Raw genomic sequence first — 21,944 nt, 5'->3', positions numbered from 1 at the left:
TTGTGTCCCATGAGATGTCCTCTGGACCAAACACTGTGGACGGAGTAAAAAAGACGCAAACATCGCCAGAGTTTGGAAGGCTCTTTAATAGCAAGCGTATGGTAATTACATCGGCGGATGAGACCCTCACTCTCTGGGGAGGGAGGACGGAGCAATGTGGGTTCAGTTTAGGGTTTACACTGTTTGAGGCATCTAAAACAAAGGGCAACAATTTTTTTGGCAACCCATTTCACAGTTTTGTCATTTACAAGAGATTTCTTGGAAAGGAAATATAAAGGCAAAGAAAACATCCACACCCTGCATGAAACATTTTTGCCTAAGGAAAAAGAACCCCAAAACCGTTCCTTGATTTTGCTTCTCACATGGATGGCTCAACTCTGCTCTCATACACAAACAAAGACCGGCTCACAGTAATCGTTTCCGATTTTCCCAAGAACTGACAATTTGCTTTCTCCTCTAGAAGGGTGACGTGTGTACGCAGGACTGCCGCGTCTTTATCCACCTGGCTATCGGAAGGTACTCAGAGTAAAAAAGGTAAAAAATGACTCTTAAGAAACAAAAACAAAAGAAAGAACCAGGGAAAGGCAGTTGTGCAAAGAACAGACTATCTGCTTTCTCGGTGGGCCTGAATCACTTGAACACAGTTCTTAGTAAATGAAGTGTTTATTTTGATGCGGCTTGGCGCATGCTTTCAACGGCTTGGGTCTATTCAGCCACACAGTGCCGTAAATGAGGTTTCTAACATGTGATGCTCATGGGTCCTCTATTTTTGTAATACAAATCTAAATAAAAATATCAACGACACCATCTTATTTAATGATTTACCCAGGGGGACGGGAGCTATAGATATTTACCACGGACCCCACGTTGCCATGGACACCAGAGGCTACGGGCATCCCAGCAAGTTGTAGATATTCTAAATAACATCTAAAAGACTGCAGCCTTTCAGGTCATACCTGGTGTCACAAAACCAAGATAACTAATTGGGTCTTTGTGGAAGAGCATTCGTGTTTCATTAAAAAAAAAAATGTTAGGCTTCTCTGGTAATCTAAGTAGTAGGTAAAGACTAAGTAGTAGGCAGTGCCCCTCTTTGGGGTTGACAGTCGCTATACGGAAGAGGGATCTGTGATCCACTTGAGTTTTAACTGTGCTCTTTCTACAACCCTGAAGCAAGTGGAGTAGGCGGGCTCTGCCCCCCAGCCCCCGAGGGCATTCCTGACCCATGGCCTCAACCACACTGAGAGCAAGATCAAGTCTGGTTCACCTGCTGCCTGCCAGGTGATCAGAGCCCGCAGATGTGGTCGCACTTGGGAAAGACAGGCTTCTCTGGCTGACAGCTGGTTTACTGAGGAAAACCACACCAGATTTGCGGGACACCTGCTATGTCCTTGGCTGTGGGGCATTTGTAGAGCCACAAATCCATCTCCCACACAGGCCTTGCCTCTCAACGTGCAGGCAGCCCCTTTGAGGAAAGCCAGCTCCTAGTGGCATAGCCATGAAAACAGTTTTCCTGTAGCGTACATAATACCTGTCTTCTGGCTTCTTTTTTCTTTTTTTTTTAAAGAATTAGACCCTAACTCTCCCATTCTCCCTTTCTCATCTCCTCCCACCCCAGATTAAGTCCTGTCTATTCCTATGTGCCTCTTGAACTGTGGGAAATCAGATTTGTTCATATCAGTTTCCCAACTTGTGAATTTTAATATGCAAGGTAGATTTCTAAAATATAAATTCCAGCAATGCTCTGGAAGCATAGCTCCCCGAGGTCCATACACTTTGTGCTCTTATGAGAAAGACACAATCTTTAGAGATGTCGCTGTGCTGGAGGAAAGGTTTCCATTTGTATGTGAAAAATGACAGTAGCCATGAGAGGAAAGAAATTTTTCACTTAAGGACCCCAGAAACCAATTCTGGCACCAGGACACAGGGAAAATTCCTAAATACGAGACTTTTCATGTTCTAGTCATATAAAAAAAGGAAAAAACCCAAAGTCCTACATACTGCTATGCGTCTGGGAGACGTGAGTGTAACAGAGCCGGAGTGGTGGCGGGTGTCGTGTGGGGTCCCACCTCCCTCCCTGGCTCCCTAACTCATTCTCCCGTTCACCAAAGTGTGCTCAGTATGACTCTCAGGCAGAGCCAGTGACTAGGCAGCCATAAGAAAAATGTCTCTGTGATTCACTCAAGCCCAGGATCAAGGTTTGGTAAGGTTATCACAGGCAGGACTTCACGGCTGGCCCACAGTGATCAACAAGCCATCAATCATCCCCCTCCCCCCAACGTTCACACACACTCACACGCTCTCGCGCACACACACACAGTCTCTCTCTCGATCTCTCTCACTCCTCTTTCTCTCTCCTGGATGACATGGCAGAAAGTCAAAGTACTCCCCTTTCCCTCTCTCCCAGCTCTTCTTCATGCAAATTTTCCTCTCTCAGTTAAGTTAAACTCATTCCACTTCCGAAGCCCCAGTCTGTCGGGGCACAAGGGAAAGCCAAGCCTTCAGCAGACAGAGCCTGCACCTCTGGGACAAGTCTGTTTCTGTATCTCTGAGGCCTGACATTGTCCTCCGCCTAAGGAACCGGAAGTCATCAGCCCCTCAGGATCAGGCTCAAGGGGGTCCGGACACTCACAGACCATCAGAAACATATTCTAAGGTAGTCCGGTGGCCAGCACGCTCAGGACAGCCTCCTGGCAAAATTCAAAACGTATTTCTTTCTCCTTTCCCTAAAAGTTTCCTTGACTGTTGCTCTTAGTACACACACACACCGTAAGGCAGTTATGGAACGACAGTGGTGAAAGCAGGAAGGGCAAACAGCCCTTGTTTCAGGGGAGTTGGGGGACTTGCCCAAGGTCACGCAGTCCCTGGTAGAGCCAGGGCTAGAACCCGAGTCTCTCTCCCAACTCCCGGGTCCATGCTCTTCCCACCGCACCACACTGCCTCTTTGTAAGTGTTTATCTGTTTGTGAAAGTCAGGAATTTGTCAAACCACGGAACCTCTTCCCAAACAACGTCGGCTGCCGGCTGCCCACCTCACTGCCCATGCGGGGTGGGGAGGAGCTCTGCGCCAGGCGAGCTTTAATGCCGCATACAAGCCAAACGGCCGAACCCACGGCCGGTGGGAGGGAGCGGGCATGTGCGGCAGCAAGGGCGGCCGGGGCGGTGCACCATCAGAAAACAAGGAAGTTTTGGAGGAAACAGTTCGATTTGCTAATGCCTTCTGGGGTTTTGCCATGAAAATAAGCAACACACAGTACTGTTATCCTCAACCCCTGGGGCGGAACAAAGACGAGATTTCTCCTCAGCCCACTGAATGGCTGAGTTGATCTCAGTTCAATTTTTATAAATAGAACATTAACATAATAATACCAAAATGCATTTGGTCAAAGCCTAAACGCTTTTTCATAAAATACATTTTATATTAATGTCTGTTCCATTTGCAAACATATGTAAATTGAGCTTAAGCCTCTATGTATAAAATTCCAGTTTACCTTCAAATGGAGCAAGCTAGTCAAGCTTCTTCATCCCAGTGGCAGAAGTTATTCTTTCAGCCTATTGTGTTAAAACAGAGGTTACCAAACCCGAGCGCTATCTAGAGAACGCAGCTCACAACTACCTGCGCTCAGGTACGGAGCCAATGGGGACACAGGCAAGGGAGCAAAGCACAGAATATGCTTCCCCGCTGGATGAAACATCAAGGTTTGCGGTGGGAATAGGCTACTCGGAAGGAAATTCATTTCACTTGAAATTAACCTTCAATACGCTTTGCCAAGAAAAGAAAACATGTGGGTACTGAAGCATGGATGGAAACCACTGTACTGTTCTCCCACCATGACTTAAAACTGCAGTACCCTCTTCTACCGCAAGTAGCCGCACTCTCCATGGCACCAATCAATCAAGCAGAAAATGGAGAGATCATCAGGTTGATACTGACATGCCTGGAAGATATACAACACTCCCAGAAGCTCTGTGCTCGCTGCTGCTGGTTTTTTTTTTTTTTTTTTAAAGTCCCAAACTATGACAACCTAACAGGCATGTGTATGCATGTTAAAAACATTCCCATCCCAGATGCTATGTTTAGTCAAGGGTTGTGAGAGAGGCATTCCGCTTTGAGAGATCCAGAAGGGTCCAAGAAAATGAATACTTTAAATAATTCCACGTTGGCATTACAAAGGACTTCCCCCGTAAGTATTTGTTGGCTAAGTAATGACAGCAGTGTTTTCAATTATTAAGTAGCTGTTTCTGTGAGTTGTCTTAGTATTCTGATCATTGAAAAGTTCCCATTTGAATCAAGCTAACCCACGACTGAAAGATTCCCACTTTCATATCGCTTTAAAAATTCACTACAGTTAGGTCCCTCCAAGGAATTGATTACAGTTTTTTAAATAAATTATACAGTGGGATCCTTTTCTTGACCTTTTTTTTTAAGGAATAAAAGACAAATTAAGAAATTAAAGAAGGATTCCATCATATGTTTAAAAAAATTTTATCCTGGTTTATTTCCCCCATTAAATTTATCTATGGCTTCAAAGTTTAAGTGGCACTTGGATTCTGAATGTTTTCATGATTTAACAAGTTGCCATCTGGTTATAAAGAGAGAATGTAAATGTTTCATTTCATATGTGGGACAGTTTATAGAGATTTTAGAGAAATCAATCATTTGTCACCCCATTGATATTTTCCACCATTAGATTTCAAAAGTGGCTTTGGAATTAGCATGTTTTAAAATAACTGAACATGCAAGTAATGTTTATACTAACCATGAACCAGCTGCTATCTATCCAGGTAACTTAGTAATGGCAGAACACTTCGACAAAGGCTTCTCTGCCTCCCTTCCCCTCTTAGTCCAAAGCTAAGTGATTATCTTTTTCTGCCCTTGTATTTGCACTTGTGCAGTTTAATGACTAGATATTAAAACTCATGCTTTATAAGCAAATTCCTTCACTCATGGACATTTAAAAAGTACATAAAAAGTGCAGACTGCATTTCTTCTGTCATGCTTTCCCTCAATAATGTCACCTTTGAGGACTCAAAACATATCCTTAATACATTCAGAGTTCTCTACATTCGAGTCCGCTAATGTTAGTTCTCCAACACAAACTCAAGAGAGAACAGTCAGCCACAAAATGGACTCTAAATTCAAAATGGCAAAGGCTACTGAGAAAACCCCATAGAAACCCACTGAAACGGGAGTAAAATTCAGGTCACTTCTGAGCAAAGCTCATCCCAGATATTTTGCGGTCAATAAAAAGGTACCTAGTTTTAATTTAGATGCTGGGAGTCAGACGTCCTGTTTCGAAGTGCTAATGCAAAAATGCTAACCCAGGAGCACGCGACCCCACCTCAGGTACCAGGGGGTTCACTCTCCTTCTCAGGCGGGAGCCCTTGGAAGGTTACTGCTGACTGACCCCCATTTGGGGGTGGTCTGCTTCGGGCTCCTCCTCCTCCACATCTGCACTGTACTCTTCAAATGCATCATCGTCCGCATCCGGAAGCCCCAACAACTGGAGGAGAGAGAAGAGAACCAGCCATGAGTGCCAAATGGCCCGTGGGCAGCCAGATAACCAAAGACATCGGATCGAAATTCAACAGCATTTAACAGGACTTAGCACAGCAGCTGTGGATTTCCCACTGGAGTCAACCATCCCTACAACTATTTTTATGAACATGTTAGATGGGAAATGTCAATCCTTCAATGGATTGGTACCCAAAGGGCCAGGTTTTATTAGGGAGCCTGGAGACTCTCTACTTTTAAGTATCAAAACATGGCACCACACACCACCAACGTAGAATAATATAGAATGTATGCGCGCGCGCACACACACACACACACACACACACACACACACACACACACAGAGATCTGGGATGTCAGCCGTAGTACGATGAACAGTACTGACTGTTCCATCACGACTCAAAAATCTATCCCCCTCTATATTTTCTTCCCAAAAAACATATAACACACACGTAAAAATGTGAAAACCACTGAAATGTTTAATTTTTTGGTTAAATTACGGTGCATCTGTAAGATGGGATCTTATATACCTATTTAAAATAGTATTTTGAGTAATTTGATACAAAAACATGCTCAGAGCATGGTAAAAACTGCATTTTCATTATGATACAGATTTTCTTAAAATTTATACACAACCCCATAGCAAAAGAGACTTCGAATGAGATACATCCAAATTTTAAAGAGTATTGTTTCAGGCAGCGTGGTTATGGGTAAATTTTTTCCTTTTCGTCTTTTTGTAAAATTTTCCAAAGGCTCTATAATTATCATCGGGGAAATTCACAATAAATACCCAGGAAGCATTTTCTTAAAGCACTGATTGGTCTTTGCTTGGAAACGAAGTGCTGTTTGCTGGGCCTGATCATTATGAACAAAAAGCCTTGGTGCTGGCAGGGGGCCGTGGCCTTGGCTACCCCTGGGCCCTGCCCATGATTACTGTGCTTCCGTCCCCCAGCTCCTCCATCCGATTTAGTCTGCACGTGGCCCTGACATTCTCACATGGTGGCCCCCTCGACTGGTCATTTTCAGGCAACTTCACTGAATGGCCCTGGGACCCAAGCTAACTGCATGAAGCCCCTACAGTAAGATGGACCGTTCTGTTTGCTTTGCATTGCCTCCCTAGTGCCCTGCAACCGCTCCCCTTCTTCCCATACCCCGCCCAAATGCTGACATGAGGAAACCCTAGGTCCCAATCGAAATAATGCTTTTCCCTTGAAGTTCTCCAACCCCAACTCCTGCAGTCTCCCAGAGCCCTATGAACACGCTCCGGACAAGATCATCTGCCAAGCCCTTGGTCATATTCTCCATGGGGCCTGGCAAGCTGGCCATGACTAGCTGTAGACACACGCTTCCCCCTTCGAGCCCAGAGGACCGCAGCTGTCTCAAAGGGCCACTGTTGACTTGGAGGGGTTGCGTGGGAGGAGCGCATCTCTGCTAGCCCGGACAGTGTGGAGCAATCTCGTGTATGCTTGGGGGAAGTGAGAAGCCCCTTGCTCCTCCTGCTGTCACCCTCTCACATCTCAGTGGAATGAGCACAAGATAACGTTTGTCTCTAGAGAGAGAGAAAAGATGGCGACAATGAACACAGATGGCAAGTATTCTGATGTTCCATTTTTTATTTGAAGAGCTGCTTGGTGACACAGCAAGGTGAAAGTGTCAAATGAGTGATGATATTTAAATCGCTGATAAAACAGAAATATTGTTGCCCCTACCGAAAGCCCCAGAATCACCGAGATGCCAGCAGAGGATGCATTAATTCAACAATAAATGTGACTCCTCACTGCACTGAAGGGATACCCCTTAAAAGAGGAATGGCCAGTGGGTTCCCTCTCACTTAATAGATGTGAGTGCACAGCTGCTGCCTAGAGCCCTGGGTTGAGGATTCCAAGGCTCAGTGGGAAAGACTGTGGTCAATTCACCACGCAGCCATGGGTAAAGAGAGTGCAGTCGAAGCACACATCTACACAACTGCCATCTTGTCCTAAAGACATGTACCACTGATTATTCTTTTTCATGATACACTTGAGTAATTCACACGGGCCCCAACCACAGGTACCCCTCAACACCCTTCCTCTCCTTGGCTTAGGGTGGTCTGTAGAAGAGGTTCCAGCAAGCCAAGTACAAAACCATTACTTCTCTTCCCCTCTCTCCTCTGCCTAGCTCCCCACCTTCCCTTTGGTGTGAACCCAAAGCACATAGTTTCAGGTCTAGAGCATCAGCACATGTGAGGCCCTTCCCTGGGATGCGACTTCCAGAACTGCTCACTCCTGACCCTTCCAGGAGGACGAAAGAACAGAAGCAGTTCTCTCTGGCCTTCCCGACTTCCAAGGCATCATAGTGCAGGGTCTGCAGACTCACTGAGAGGCTGTGTGGAAAAGGCACTGGACCCAGCATCCAGAAGTCAGGGCTCTAGTTGGGGACCTCTGCCAAGCCTCAGCATCCCTCTCTGTAAAGTGGGAACCATGACACCTGCTCTATGTCCAGAGAAACTACGGAGAGGAAATGAGAAAGTGAATGTTGCCGTGGGCTGCAAGCTGTAGAGCCTTAGGTGGATTCGTGAGTTAGGTCCTCTTATCTTGGCTTTTCGTTTTAAAGCACAGCAGTTCAGTTATTCAAGGGGAGATGGCCTCCAGCCCCTGCTTCTCCCTCTCCCTTTGGCTGTGCTGCTTTTGAACCAGCTCACTGTTAATCAGTATACAACAAGCAGGAAGAAGAATAAGGAACTCAACTCTATTAGCCTCCTCACTTGATTCTCAGACTCACAGCCAGCGTGCCATTCAACAAATCAATCTGGTCATACTTCAGATTTAATAATGATAGTTAATATTGGTTATGTTACCACCTGCTAGGCACGGAGTTAGGCAGCCTTACATATACTAGTTCCGTTAGTCCTCATTACATTCCTATGGGGTAGGTATTATCCCCCTATTACAGATAAGACCTAGCGAGGCTGCATACGTTGCATAGAGTCCCCTAGCGTCAGAGCCAGAATTCAAACCCAGGCCATCAGATCACAGACTACAACCTCACCACCAGGTACCCGGAAGACTCCCTTCCAGCTGCCAGGGCTGTTCCTACAGCTGGAGGCTTCAATGTCTTCTACTGAGTAATACACCCTTTAAAAAATTCAATGTGCAACGTTAATGTCTACATTTAAAGTATGTACAATTGAGAAAAGCACAGAGGAGAACAGAAAAAGCACTAGAACTATAATTTGCCTGGGATTGCAAAGAATACCATACAGACAAGTAATAACCCCGCATTCCCACCTCCGTCTCTAGTCCCATCTATGGCAGGTTAAGTTGACGTTTAACTTCTGGATCCACTTTTTTTTTTTTTTAAAGTAGGCTCCACACCCAGCGTGGAGCCCAGCGTGGGGCTTGAACTCACAACCCTGAGATCAAGACCTGAGATCAAGAGTCAGATGCTTAACTGACTGAGCCACCCAGGTGCTCCTGGATCCAAATTTTTTTTAACAGTCAAGAAGACATGCCAGGGGCGCCTGGGTGGCTCAGATGGTTAAGCGTCTGCCTTCAGCTCAGGTCATGATCCCAGGATCGAGCCCCGCATCGGGCTCTCTGCTCAAGTGGGGAGCCTGCTTCTCCCTCTCTCCCTGCTCATGCTCTCTCTCTCTGTATCTCTGTGTCTCTGTGTCTCAAATGAATAAATAAAATCTTTAAAAAAAAAGAAGAAGCCATGCCAAACACAGGAATAGAGACAGACTGGTAAGGATGCTGGTGTTCTTGGTTTTACTGTATGTGTACATTCTTTTTTTTTTTTAAAGATTTTATTTATTTATTTGAGAGAGAGAGAATGAGAGATAGAGAGCACGAGAGGGAAGAGGGTCGGAGGGAGAAGCCGACTCCCTGCGGAGCAGGGAGCCCGATACAGGACTCGATCCCAGGACTCCAGGATCATGACCTGAGCCGAAGGCAGTCGCTTAACCAACTGAGCCACCCGGGCGCCCTGTGTGTGTACATTCTTATAAAGAAAAGAATACAGGCCAAGAAATCCTATCTGATTCACTTAAATTACTTTAATAGTCATAATCGTTAATTCTGTTCAGTAAATTTTTTTCGATTGACTGGAAAAAAATCTTTATGCTAACCCTGAACAATGGCGTTGACATTTCCAGGGGTTTGCTGTGCATGAAGGTGCCTTTGGGCAACTTATGGTCACATAAAAACTTCTGGGGGCCCATCCATCCAAACAGGGTTGTACTTAAAAGGTAGAAATGCCAATGCTTGAGAATGAAAGTTCTTTAGATCCAGGAGAATATCAGTGATCTTCAGGATTCACTCCAGGTCTTTGAGAAAGTGGGGTAAACTAGCTGAGGACACACTTGGTTGGCATTTCGCATCTGCTGTCTCCACAGGTGGCCCTCGCTCAGCACAGGGGCTAGCAGGGGTCTATGAAAGAAAGGGAGAGGAGAGGACGTCTCTGCTTTGGAGGGCACCGTTAGCTAGGGTGCTTTTAGCAAGTGTCTTATGGCTTCAGAGGTCCCTGGAAGCTCCTCCCAGAGGACTCCCTGGAGCACTTTACAATGTATGGGATTCACCCAGAGATCTACTTACAATGTGGATTCTGATTCAGCTGGTCTCGGGTGGGACCTGAGATTCTGCATTTCTAACAAGCTCCCAGGTGATGGGGATACTACTAGTCCAAAAACCATACTCTGAGTATTAAGTATTACCTAGAGCTTTGGGGAATTTGCCACTGTTTATCTTAATGATCAACGATGCTGGGGGTACCAAGAAACCTACAACAAGATCCTGGTCAGTCAGTCCGAAAAAAAGGAGAAAAAAGGGGTAAGTGGCAAGATAGGTAAGACCCAAATGGGCAAGACGAGTAAGTACTCTCCTACTTTCAGGAGCCATTGTATTTCCTAAAAAATACACACGTTTGAAATTTCATACGTGAGCAGAAAACAAAAGCTATGATAAGCTTATCAACATTCAATGTCTTTTACTAAAACCCACACGAGTGCATCATCTTTTCTTATCAGACTTTCTGACCCATTGGGACAGCTTCCCACAGGTGGATTCTTTCTCTTCTTCCAGGCTCTTAACCAGACGATGAGAGTAGAAGCAAGAACTGGACTTTTTCTGGGTCACAAAGGGTTTTCCTGTGGGGTTTAATCCCTGGCTCCTCACCCATTAGTGGTAAACTGAAAATATTAATCTTGCTCAGGCCCACGAGCTAGAACTAGGGGAATTTTGCTGGTAGAATGAAGTGTTTCTGTTTTTTGAAAGAAAAAACATGGAGCTGGAACAGCAACCCCAGGGAGGGGACCAGGGTCAAAGACAGCAAGAAGACATGGGGAACCACGGGCTCCAACTCCAGGTAGGGCCGTCAAAGCAACATCAACCAAACAGCACACAATGTTGTTTTAACAACAGATGCCTCACGACCCTAAATGTCCACAGCGTTAGTAAAAGGAGGAGGAGTAATATTCTGAGATAAAATAAAATAAAATAAAATAAAGCTTTGAGAGAAACAGAAAGGGCAACAATAAGGTTTGATTCTGCAACTAAATTGGACACAGTGAGCTCTCTCTTCTCTTGTGAACTGTTTAACTAGGGGAAGCCTTTCAGTTGTCAGTAAATAAAAGATATGAAAACACTGAGGAAAAAAATAAGTGGCACAATCACCATTATTTAGATCCATAACCACTATTTTATTACCTAGCTCAATCATGTGATGACCAGCAACTGTCAACCAAGGGCCACTTAAACAAGAAAAATGCAAGACTCCAGTGATTCTCCAATTCGCATTTATCAAGGCTCTTGATGGGTGTCTCTGAGGCCTTTACTGGTTGCATGACAGGGAGAAACCTGCCCGCTTGCGGATGCCAGTGACAGCCTGCTTGGTGCTGTCATTTACATACAGGTACGGTTTGGATAGGACATTTAGCAGGAACGAGGTCCAAGTTGGGAGGCCCCCGGAGGAGGAGCCAAAGGTGTGTCCCTCTGGGAGGGAAGCTGCCCGGCTACATCCAGAGTCATGAATTCACCCAGGGAACCAGAAATTGAGACAAACCTCAGCAGTGTGAACGGGCTGTGACAGTCCTTTGCACTCTTAGTCTGCTTTTGAAGCTCCGCAAGAATCCGCAAGACAGCAAAACAGGCATGACCCCCGTTTTAAAGATGGGGACACTGAGGTCAAGTGACCTGCTAGAGGCCACAAGCGCAGGGGAGCCCGACAGGCCCGGGCAAGGCTGAGCCACCTTCCCCCACCCAGGGGGCATCTCTGAGGACTCTGAGCCGCAGGGCCATGATGGGCCCTTCTGGACTTCCTTCTTGGCCAGCTCTCCTCCCCTCTGAGCCCATCTGGATCCTGCCACGTCTCCAGGTGTCAACTTCTCAGGAAGCCACCGCCCAGCACTTTGTTCCTCGGTGAGCCCACTCACATCTGATAGTCCTAGCCCTTCTTACACACTGTAGACAATATAGGTTTGAAAAAAAACACAACATAGTTTCTGATAATGTTTTCTGTGACAACACTGAAAATTTAGGAAATACAGAAAAGAAGAAAAAAAGTATCAGCCATAACCCTGGCGCCCAGAGGCTCTTTGCTCACATGCCCCTCTAGGGGATGGCTGCTTCCGTCCTCTCTGCAGCACCAGCCTCTAACCAGTGAGATGCCCGGATGAGGTACTGAATGTGGATGTTTATTACTTTGCCAAAACCAGTGTTGATAAACTTCTGCCTATAATACCCCAAGAATACTTCCTTAAAAATCCCTTACCTTAGCTGGATGCTTCTGTTGAAATCACATGCTGAAAGCGTGTGTGGAAATCACTTAGCAATTGTTTTCTCTCTCCAACAAAAATCTAAGAGTCCTGCAAAAGGTTTCACTAAGGCCTACTTACTTCCCAACAGTATTTTGCCTCGTGTGCTCACCCCGTCCGTGTCACTGCCAGCATTCATTCAGTGCTGAGCCTGTGTAATGTGTTGTACTAAGTACCTGACAAGAACCGCATCACCGGATCTTCATAGATCCCTGAGGGAACGATCAGCATTTGTTTCCTAATTTTACAAGTGAAGAAAATGAGAAACAGAGAGGTTAAGTAACTTGGCTGAGGTCACACAGCCAGCAAGTGCCAGAGCGGCCTGCCCACCAAGCTTGGGTCCCTCAACATGTAATATCCTGAGCCTCCACAACTAGGTAAAGAGACTACAAACAACACCCTGCGGTACAAGGTCACTAACGTCCTCTTAGGAAATATTTCCCCAAAGGGGCGTGAGCACAGCAGGGAACGGAACTCCTTTGCTAATTCTGCACAGCATCTAGGAGAGTGTTTGGACTCTGCCTTGTAGCACGTACATTTTTGCAGCTGTCTCTCCTCCCAGAAAGTCAGCCCCTCGAGGGCAAGAACTGGGCACTGCATCCTGCTTCCTGCTCTTCACTCTCCAAAGTGGTGTTTGGCAAATAGCAAATGATCGATATGTTTTGTTGAAAATGGGATTAAGAAATAGAGAAAAAAGAGGAGGAGTGAGATGGAGAAAAAGGAAAAGAAAAACTTTTTTTGCTTTTCAAATCCAACAACAGATTTCCTTACATGTCGGGGGAGGACTCTGACTGTGATACTGCTCGTTTTGGTGGGGGGAAGGCACACGCGAGAGGAGAAGGGGGAAAAGCACAGTGTGCAAAGTTGGGCAAGCCCTTGTGCTGGGTCTTCTTCTTCTTTTTTAAGATCGTATTTATTTGAGAGAGAGAGAGCACAAGCAGGGTGAGGGGCAGAGGGAGAAGCAGACTCCCCGCGAGCAGGGAGCCTGCAAAGTAGGCAAAGTTTTTAAAAATTGAAACCCCCAGGGGTGCCTGGTGGCTCAGTCAGTTAAGCATCCCACTTGATTTTGGCTCAGGTCATGATCTTGTGGTCCTGGGATGCAGCCCCCCTGCCCCCCAAGGCTCTGTGCTCAGCAGGGAGTCAGCTTCAGATTCTCTCTCCTCCTGCTCACTCTCTCTCTCTCAAATAAATAAATAAAATCTTAAAAAAAAAAATTGAACCCCTCAAGTCTTAACCAGAAAAATAATCTATTTGCCAGCGAGATCTACTTTGCAGCTGGTGTCCTCATGGGGGTTGCATTCATGGCCTGCCCCCTGGTTTTCTTCCTGCGCCCCTTCTCCTGGATGGCAAGCAAAATTCCTACAGAACTGGCCTCACTGGAGAAGGCGTGGTCCCGCCAGAACTCGTTTTGCTGTTTTTCTTTACCAAGAAGACCTGGCCACGTGTCGGCAACCAGGCAGCCACATGAAAAGGGAAAGAAATGAATGCAGTCCAAGAAAATCCAGGTGCACAGCTGAACGCAAGTGGGTTGTTGAACATTTTCTTTCAGATTCTGCTGCCACGTGCCCTGGAGACACACAGACTTGCTCTGATGTCGGACTTCCAGGGTCCCCTTCTAGAGCAGAGCCTGACATTCTAGATAGGGCTGTGCTCCCCAGGAGAGGAGGCTCCCTGGTACAGCGCCCCTCTGGTGGGGGAGTTGATGTGCGCCAGGCACCCTCTGGCTGGGCTTTTTTGCCCCTCAGGGAGAGGCGGGTGGGAGGGCCAGGGAAGGCGAAGTGCAGGCAGGGCTTTGGGTTTCCCGCAGCCAGGATGTGCCCCAGGTTGGATGATTCGAGGAACGCGACAGCCCACAACAAGGACCTCCTGCTGGAGGGCCACAGGAAACTTTCCCCGCTCTCCTCCACTCACGGGTGTGGTTCCTCCCACTGCTGCTATTTGTCTGTCAGTTTCATGTAAGGGAGCTTTGTGTTTAGAAATAAGACCCAGTGGGGCGCCTGGGTGGCTCAGTCGTTAAGCGGCTGCCTTCGGCTTGGGTCATGATCCCTGGGTCCTGGGATTGAGCTCCACGTCGAGTTCCATGTCGGGCTCCCTGCTCTGCAGGAAGCCTGCTTCTCCCTCTCCCACTCCCCCTGCTTGTGTTCCCTCTCTTGCTGTGTCTCTCTCTGTGAAGTAACTAAATAAAATCTTTAAAAAAAAATTTGCCTACTTTGATATCCTGCTTGGATGTCTAATAGGCATTTCTGACAGTGACGTGCCCCAAACCAAGCTCCTGGTAGTATGGGCGCCCAACTATTCCTTTTGCAGCCTCCCCCATCTCAGTAAAGGACAGCGCCATTCCCTTCACTGCGCGGGCAAGGAACTCTGGATCACCCTTGCCTTCTTCTTCTCACTCCCCACTTGTGGCTCTGCCAGCAAGTCCAGAGTCTGAGCCCTTCATTCCACCTTCACTGTGACCCGCATCCTCTCACCTGTGTGACCCAACGGCCTCCGCACTGGTCCCCCTGCTCCCACCTGCCCCTTGCAGCCTATTCTCAACTGGTCAGGGGGGAGACTTTCAAAATGTGAAGTCAGATACCTCTGGTTGGTTTTTTTATTTTTATTTTTTTTTAGATTTTATTTATTTATTTGGGAGAGAGCAGGAGCAGAGGAAGGGGCAGAGGGAGAGAGAGAAGTAGACTCCCTGCCAAGCAGGGAGCCCAACGCAGGGCTCAATCCCAGGACCATGAGATCATGAATATGAGCCAAAGGCAGATGCCTAACCGACTGAGTTACCCGGGCGCCCCAAGTCGGATCCCCCTTGCACTCAAACTCCTCCGATGGCTCCCGTCACACCAGAGTAAAACCTAAATCCTTCTGTGACCTGCAAAACCCTGAAATACCTCAGGCTCCCCTCTTGCTCTTCCCCACCACCCTTCCACTTGGGCCACATCAGGCCCTCCTTGTTCCCCGAACACTGATATTCTTCTCCCCACCCACTTCCGCCCCCCTCCCGGCCTTTGTATTTGCTGTTCTCTCTACCTGGAAAGCTCTCCCCTAGATTTCCTCATGATTCACGCTTCAAGTTGTACTCAAATGTGAACTTCATAGCAAAGCTTCCTCTCGTCTCCTAATAAAAAAATCCAGTACCTCTGACACTCCTTACTGCCTTACCCTGACTTACCCATTTTTTCTCCTTGGCACTTATCACTAATGCTTTATGTGCTGGACTTATTTACCTTGTCCCCTACCGCCACTAGAATATAAGGATAAGATTTTCATCTGTTTGAATTAAGTGCTAGGAACAGAGTAGTCGGGTACTCATAAATATATATGAAATGAATGAAGGATAGATCAGTACTTTTCCGTCATGACTCTGTTCTGAACGAGCCAAGCCGGCTTAGAAAATTAAGAAAGAAAAAACGAATTGGCTAGACAAATGATACAGATCAGAAAGAGTGAGAAAAGCCACTGAAATTCTATTTCTTGTAATGGTGGATTGAGTGATTGGGACCAACTCTTCCTCAGAGAACTAAAAAAGCTGGATTAAATGTGAAAAATGCCTTCTTAAATATATTGAAGAATTAGAACCTAAAGAGGTAAACATAAAAAGCTGCTTTTGTACTGAGGGTATCTGTTGACCTAGAAAGAAACAGCTAGAAACTTCACTGCATTCCTGGCCTACTCTAAGAGCTAGGGGGACCAAAGTCAAACCCAGGGTCTTCCAAAGGAGCACACCGTGATAAGCCATCCCCACTTTAAGCTGAGATCCCAAAGACCTCTTATTGTCTGAATGTTTGCGTCCCTGCAAAATTCACATATTAAAATCCTAACCCTTGAGGGAACAGTATTAGGAGGTGGGATCTTTGGGAGGTGATTAGGTCATGAATGTGGAGCCCACATGAATGGGATTAGTATTCTTACAAAACAGGCCCTAGAGACATCTCCCTCTCCTTCCACCACGTGAGGTTACAACGAAGACAGCTGTCTGTCTATGAAGTGGGCCCTTACTGGACACCGAATCTACTGGCACCTTGATCTTGGACTTCCCAGCTTCTGCACCTGTGAGAAATAAATGTCTGTTGTTTATGAGCCACTCGGTCTCCGACAGTTTGTTACAGCAGCCTGAATGGACTAATAAGACAGCTCTCAGGACAAGAGTGGACTAGAAGAAAGCAGATGTACAGCCTGGTTTTTCATCACCTGGAGAGTTCTAAGAACCACACGTCTTAAATCATTTGAAGGTGGTCTCAGGCTGATAGGGCCTCCCAAGCCCCAGCAGAAACAGATCAAAATCCCCTCTGAGGAAGGTACCATCATCTCAGGCTTCAATTTACTCCTAAATACACATTTTCAAATACTATAACCAGTACACAGAGATAATCCAACACGCAAAGAGACCAAATACCAAGAGTGAGAGCCAGTTGAAACAAAAGACGACAAAACACACTTACAAACCTTAAAATACTGGAACGTCAGACATAGTCTCTCACACAACCAGGCAATCATGCTCCCTATGTTCAGAGCACTGAAAAGGCAAGCTTGAAAATTGCAAAGGAGAAGTAGATACTCTTTTAAAACATCTGAAAAAAAATTCTAGAGCAAGTATCATTGAAGGTGTAGACAATTTATGGTGGGCAGGAAACTGAACTCGGGGGGGGGGGGGCGGGGAGGGTCATGACACCAGTAATGTGAATTTACCTTCCAATAAAGATAAAGGGAAATAGATAATCTTCAAAATAGGGGTGAGAATTCACTTTACATGCTTTTCAGCTAGAATGAAAACAAACTGTCAGCTAGCCCCGGATATACAGATTCTTAAATCCTACACTGGGGCGGGGGGCAGGGGGGTGGAGGGCAGAAAGTAAGCTCTCTACTAGAGAGTTTATAAAAAGAGAAAAGAACACAACCAGTATCCAATTTCATCCTTCTCCGTACCCAGAGACATGGAGGCACATCCTGTATATAGCCTTCCGGCAGCTCCCCAAATATAGGCCTCACTATGGTAAGAGAACCTCCATAGTGCTTCCAAGCGTTCTGGCCTTAAGTCTACTGGACAAGAGCAGGAATACTCAGAAGTCTCATCAAGGCTCTGTCTGCTTCCCACCCTATCAGAGATTCTCAAGTGATGCTAGAAATAACCATCATTCCTGCAACAAACAGCTGTGTCACATCCCGTTCCCCCCTCCCTCCCCGCCCTCTCCCTCCTTCCCCTAGCTGCTATCTTTAAGCCACAAAGCAGACAAGAGAAAAACAATTAGTCATCCCAGGTTTTGCCCACTTTCCCCACCATCCCTGTAATTCTGAGCACAATCACTGTAGAAAACAAGATGGCTTTGGAAGCCAAGCAGGCACCTACAGGTCTGAAAGACTTGAAGACTTTTTCCAAGACTTCGTGGAGCGTCTTCTTGCCGCAGGAGGAGATGTAATCCTGTGCTAGCTGCAAGAAAGGCAGGCAGTCCTCGCTCTCGCTCCACACGTGCTACGTGCCCACAGCCGGGGGGGAGGGGGCGGGGGGAAAGGAAAAAAAAAAGACACACAGTCATTACCCTCAGTGTGAAATTTGAAAAGCCCGAAAAGAGGTTTTTTTTTTTTTTTTTTTTTGAATGACGGAAATTTGAAGGCCTCTATTCCCAAGTAAAATTCTGACGTTCATTCTTGATTCGCTTGCATTGAAGGGGATGAGAAAATGCCTACCCCGTAGAAAATCCCTGTGCTTTCCATCCATAATCTCACCTGCTCGATTCACCAGCGGATCTGCTCAGCAGTAGCAAAAAAGGCGGGGGGATCAAAAAAGGCCCACAATTTCCACAGTCCTTCTTCTTGACCTGGGTAAGGCAGGTTTTAAAGCAGCAGGGAGGAAAAACCAAGAGCCTGCAGGATCTCTAACCTTGCCTTCAGTCATAGCTGAAGGGTTAATTAAGCACTGTTTGTAACCACTAACTTGCAATGAGACATTCTTTACTCAGATGAGCCTGTGAGTGGGGGTGATGGTATATTTACTTTAAGATGAAATGAATTAAAACAAAACAAAACAAAAATGAAATGAATTTATAAGAACACCCAGAAAAGCCATCGCCGGGGTCATAGAGAAGCAAAGGCTCTCTGAAAGCTCACCTTCTTTACAAATGCTCCAAGAGGGCTTGCTTCCCAATGGTAACATGCACCAAGAGGAGACCGGTTTTAGGGTTTAGTTTTTCTTAAGGCTAGACAAGGTTTGGTGGGTTTTTTTGTTTGTTTGTTTTCCCGCACGAGGATATCCATTTTAGCACCTCCTGAAGACCAGACGAGCCTCTCCCATAATGTTCAAAGATCTGGAACAAGCCCAAGAAACAGGCTTGAGGGATCCAAGTGCAGAACCCCCTGCTCTGCATCTCTGAGCTAGGGAGAGGCACTGGGCTACCAGGGTAACATCAGGGTATCTGACCAAGAGTCACTGTTTAGAGGGGACCAATCCATGACAGCTCCACCATTGGTGGAAAAGTGTAGCGGCGTGGGAGGGAGGAAGACATCTGGCAAATCAAAGCAAGCAGCAGAAACGAGGCAGCAGGAGACAAGATCTATTTGGAGAAATAGTCCATGCCAAGCACACCCTTGCTCCCTTCCATTAATACAATGGTTAGGGCATCACCCCAGAAAGTTCTATGTCAGTCACTCAAGAGACACATTTCACCTCCTTCCTTCTCCTTGCAGCATTTTTCTAAGAATGGGACCTACAGACTTAAAATACTGCTCAGATCCAAGAGACTAACTAGGTGCTAATGTGCCACTTCCCCCCAAAATTATCTGTGTCTTGTAGAAGTAAAGTTCCATTTCTGACACACACACTGCTCTAATTCCAACAGACTTCTGGAGGAACTTCTGCCCCGATCTAACAAAGATAACTTCTAGAGTCTCTAACTTTAGGCAATAGCTCAAACACAATTCTCTATTAATTAGAGATCCTTACAGTTGTCGAGCCACCAAAATGCCATTTATGTAATAGTCTCTTACATTGTACAAAAGCGTAATAGCACAAAGTGCTTTTAGATCCATCACCACACTCAATTCTCAAGCGGCAGGGATTCAACAAGAACAATAAAGTCCTGCTTTCATATAAGCTCTGCTCAGCACCCATTTTCATGCTCACATTTTTAAAAGGTCCAGCATGTTTCAAATTCTTAACCAAGTGAAAGACGGGATTAATATCTAGCACCGCACAATAAAAAACTATAATCCTGCCTTTCCTAGACTTGGAACAATTAGAGAAAAAAAGTTTATCAAGTGCCTGGCTGGCATGCAGTGGATGTTCAATAAATGGTGGGCGGTAGGTGTAAGCACCCCCTTACCTCTTTTGTGTCTGCAGGAGAAGGGGGAGGAAGGGCATGGGCTGGCTTTCCACCTGCCCTAAGCCGAAGGGCACGCGCCGAGCAAATGAGACACCCACTGTGAGAACAGTACCCAAGGCAGCCTGAGTTCTCGTTCATTCACAAGTCGGTGTAGCTATGAGAATCTTGGATATCTACTTTTGAAAGTATATTTGGGCTTTAAATTACAAAGTAAACTAAGGAAAGTATATCACTCAGGCAACAGACTTGCCTCATATCCACTACTGCTTGGAAATCAGACAGGTTCTCTAAGTGTTTCTGGGGCATTTCTAACCTCGTGAGGAGAGTGTTCAGGCCACAATTTTTCATTGCTCCACTTCTGGAGTTGCTGACTTATGAATATATTTTGGAGCAGGAAGACTTACCACCTGCTAAAGGGCCTTCTGTCTAGTCTGTCTAAATCTCCTTGATTTGGCTGTCTAACTCTCAGTCGTGTTGGTTTTGTGGGTTTAAAAAAGTTTTAACCAAATCCCTGTCCCTATGAGGACATGAAGGTGCGTGGGGTTTGGAGTCAGACCAACTCAGGTGCCCGTGGCTGCTTAAAGGACATCCCTCAGTTAATGCTAATTATTTCATACCCACAGTAGCTCATCACAGAAAGTATTCAGGTTTATTTATTGAAACTGTTTCCTTCCAGAATGAATCAAGGCAGTCATTAAAGACCCATAAAAGACAAGGTAAGAGTCTGTGGTTGGGAAAATAAGGACAGAGGGAAAACAATGGAAGGAGAGGAATATGAAACCAAGTGAGGTTAGGACCAACAGTGCCAGATAAACAGGCCTGGCCCTTTGCTGTGGGTGGGACACAGACCGCCTCTACCGCTTTCCACAGGCCTATGCAGGGAAGGAAGTTCCATCAGTGGCCCGAGGCAGTGCCCCCGGAAAAAAACAGATGAGCTTTTCAGAACAGGCGATAGACTGAGGGTCATTCCTTTGGAAAAAGAGAGGGGCCCATTCGAAAACCCGGAGAGGGCAGACAGAATGTCTGGTGGCTGGGCTGATGCTCCTGAAAGCAGATTCTGGGGTCTAGTCTTAAACAAAGATAAATGGGTGATTGAAGACCCAGAACCCTGCACCACCGGGTGTGTCCGCAATGACTCCGACTTGGAAGTTCAACCAAACAGCCACTCTGGCCATGACAAAACTATAGCACAGGTCAGAGAACCTGTGGCTTTGAACAATGTAACTCTCCGGCAAATATAAATCCAGGTACAGAATGTATTGACTTTCCAACCATTCAGTGAGAGCTAAGGCACCTTATAATAGGAGGAATACCAAGGGAAGGCTTCTGAAGGAGAGGACAGCAGGGGTCCTCAAGCTTCAGCAAGCACCACAACACCCCCCCCTTCCCCATCCCCCAACTTATTAAGACACAACTGCTAGGGGTAGGGCTAAGAATCTGCATTTCCAACAAGTTTCCAGGTGCTGCTCATGCTGCTGGCTTTGGGCCCACACTTTGAGAACAAGAACCAGAGCAGAACTTTGACGAATCATATTTGGGGGCGGGGGTGAAAATCCCTGATGAGAACTTTGATTTTAAAACAGGCGATCTGTGGCCCTTCTGTCATTAAGTTGGACCAGAGTTTAGCATCAAAGTTTGTCCAGCTTAAGACATTAGAACCGTGGCATCTGCACACAGGAAAATGAGCACCTTTCTGTTTTCTATAGTATAGATGAGAACATCCAGCTCATCCAAAAATGGTCTTAGACCACTATGGTAATTCAATCCTGCAAACATCTTTCTGAGCACAGTCTGTGTGCTCCTACTGTTCTAACACTTGTGGGCATGGCGCTTGGCTTCCTGGTGCTTAGGCAGGGTGGGGGGTGGCTGGGGGGCAAAGAACACACCTGTTTCTCCTCCTGGACTCAGTCATCGGAGTGAAAATTCATTGCCAGGGGCCTCATTCTCACTGTAGTACTGCCGTGAGGGGTTTCTGCCATCATTAGTACTGGTGAGTCGATTTTGAGTTGGTGTGGCTTAACCCAAAACTGACTGCTGTCCATTGAAGAGATGCTAAAAGAGAAAACCTACAAGCCATCTCATACCACCCAAAATACTTCTGCACAGGGTAAGAAGAGTGTGGCTGGCCATACCTACGACCTGCTCTTTGTGCCGACCACTGATACGTTTTACCAAGGACGAAACTGAAGCTCAGAGAGGTTAAGCAACTTGTCTGTGGCCACACAGAGAGCAAGGGGCAGAGCCAAGATGTCAACAGAGGTGAGCACATATTCAACCTGAGCCTCAGCTCCTTCATTTGTAAGTCATAGAAAATAATAATATAGTGTGGTTATCAAGAT

The 21,944-nt window shown here is 46.3% G+C and overlaps 1 protein-coding gene across 2 annotated transcripts in view; it reads right to left on the bottom strand.

Annotated features, from left to right (window-relative positions):
* The window catches only part of MTURN (maturin, neural progenitor differentiation regulator homolog), a 68,402-nt gene that overhangs the window by 41,062 nt on the left and 5,396 nt on the right, over positions 1 to 21,944 (bottom strand). Inside the window, exons 2-3 of one of the 2 annotated variants that reach the window (XR_003611693.2) lie at positions 17,637 to 17,759; positions 5,339 to 5,500 (exon numbers count right to left, since the gene is read on the bottom strand). Coding sequence is in view for 1 of the 2 variants with exons in the window: in XM_028119264.2 (XP_027975065.1) it covers positions 5,390 to 5,500; positions 17,637 to 17,759 (234 nt within the window). In the remaining variant the exon portion in view is untranslated. Of the gene's footprint in view, positions 1 to 64; positions 5,501 to 17,636; positions 17,760 to 21,944 lie in introns of those variants that run through there. The other variant, XM_028119264.2, reaches the window with a different exon arrangement.

This window comes from Eumetopias jubatus, unplaced genomic scaffold (genome assembly GCF_037043125.1).
Source record: "Eumetopias jubatus isolate StellerSeaLion01/CBP00866 unplaced genomic scaffold, mEumJub1_p1.0 scaffold_14, whole genome shotgun sequence".
NCBI lineage: Eukaryota > Metazoa > Chordata > Mammalia > Carnivora > Otariidae > Eumetopias > Eumetopias jubatus.
This window is presented reverse-complemented; position numbering and strand designations above follow the sequence as displayed.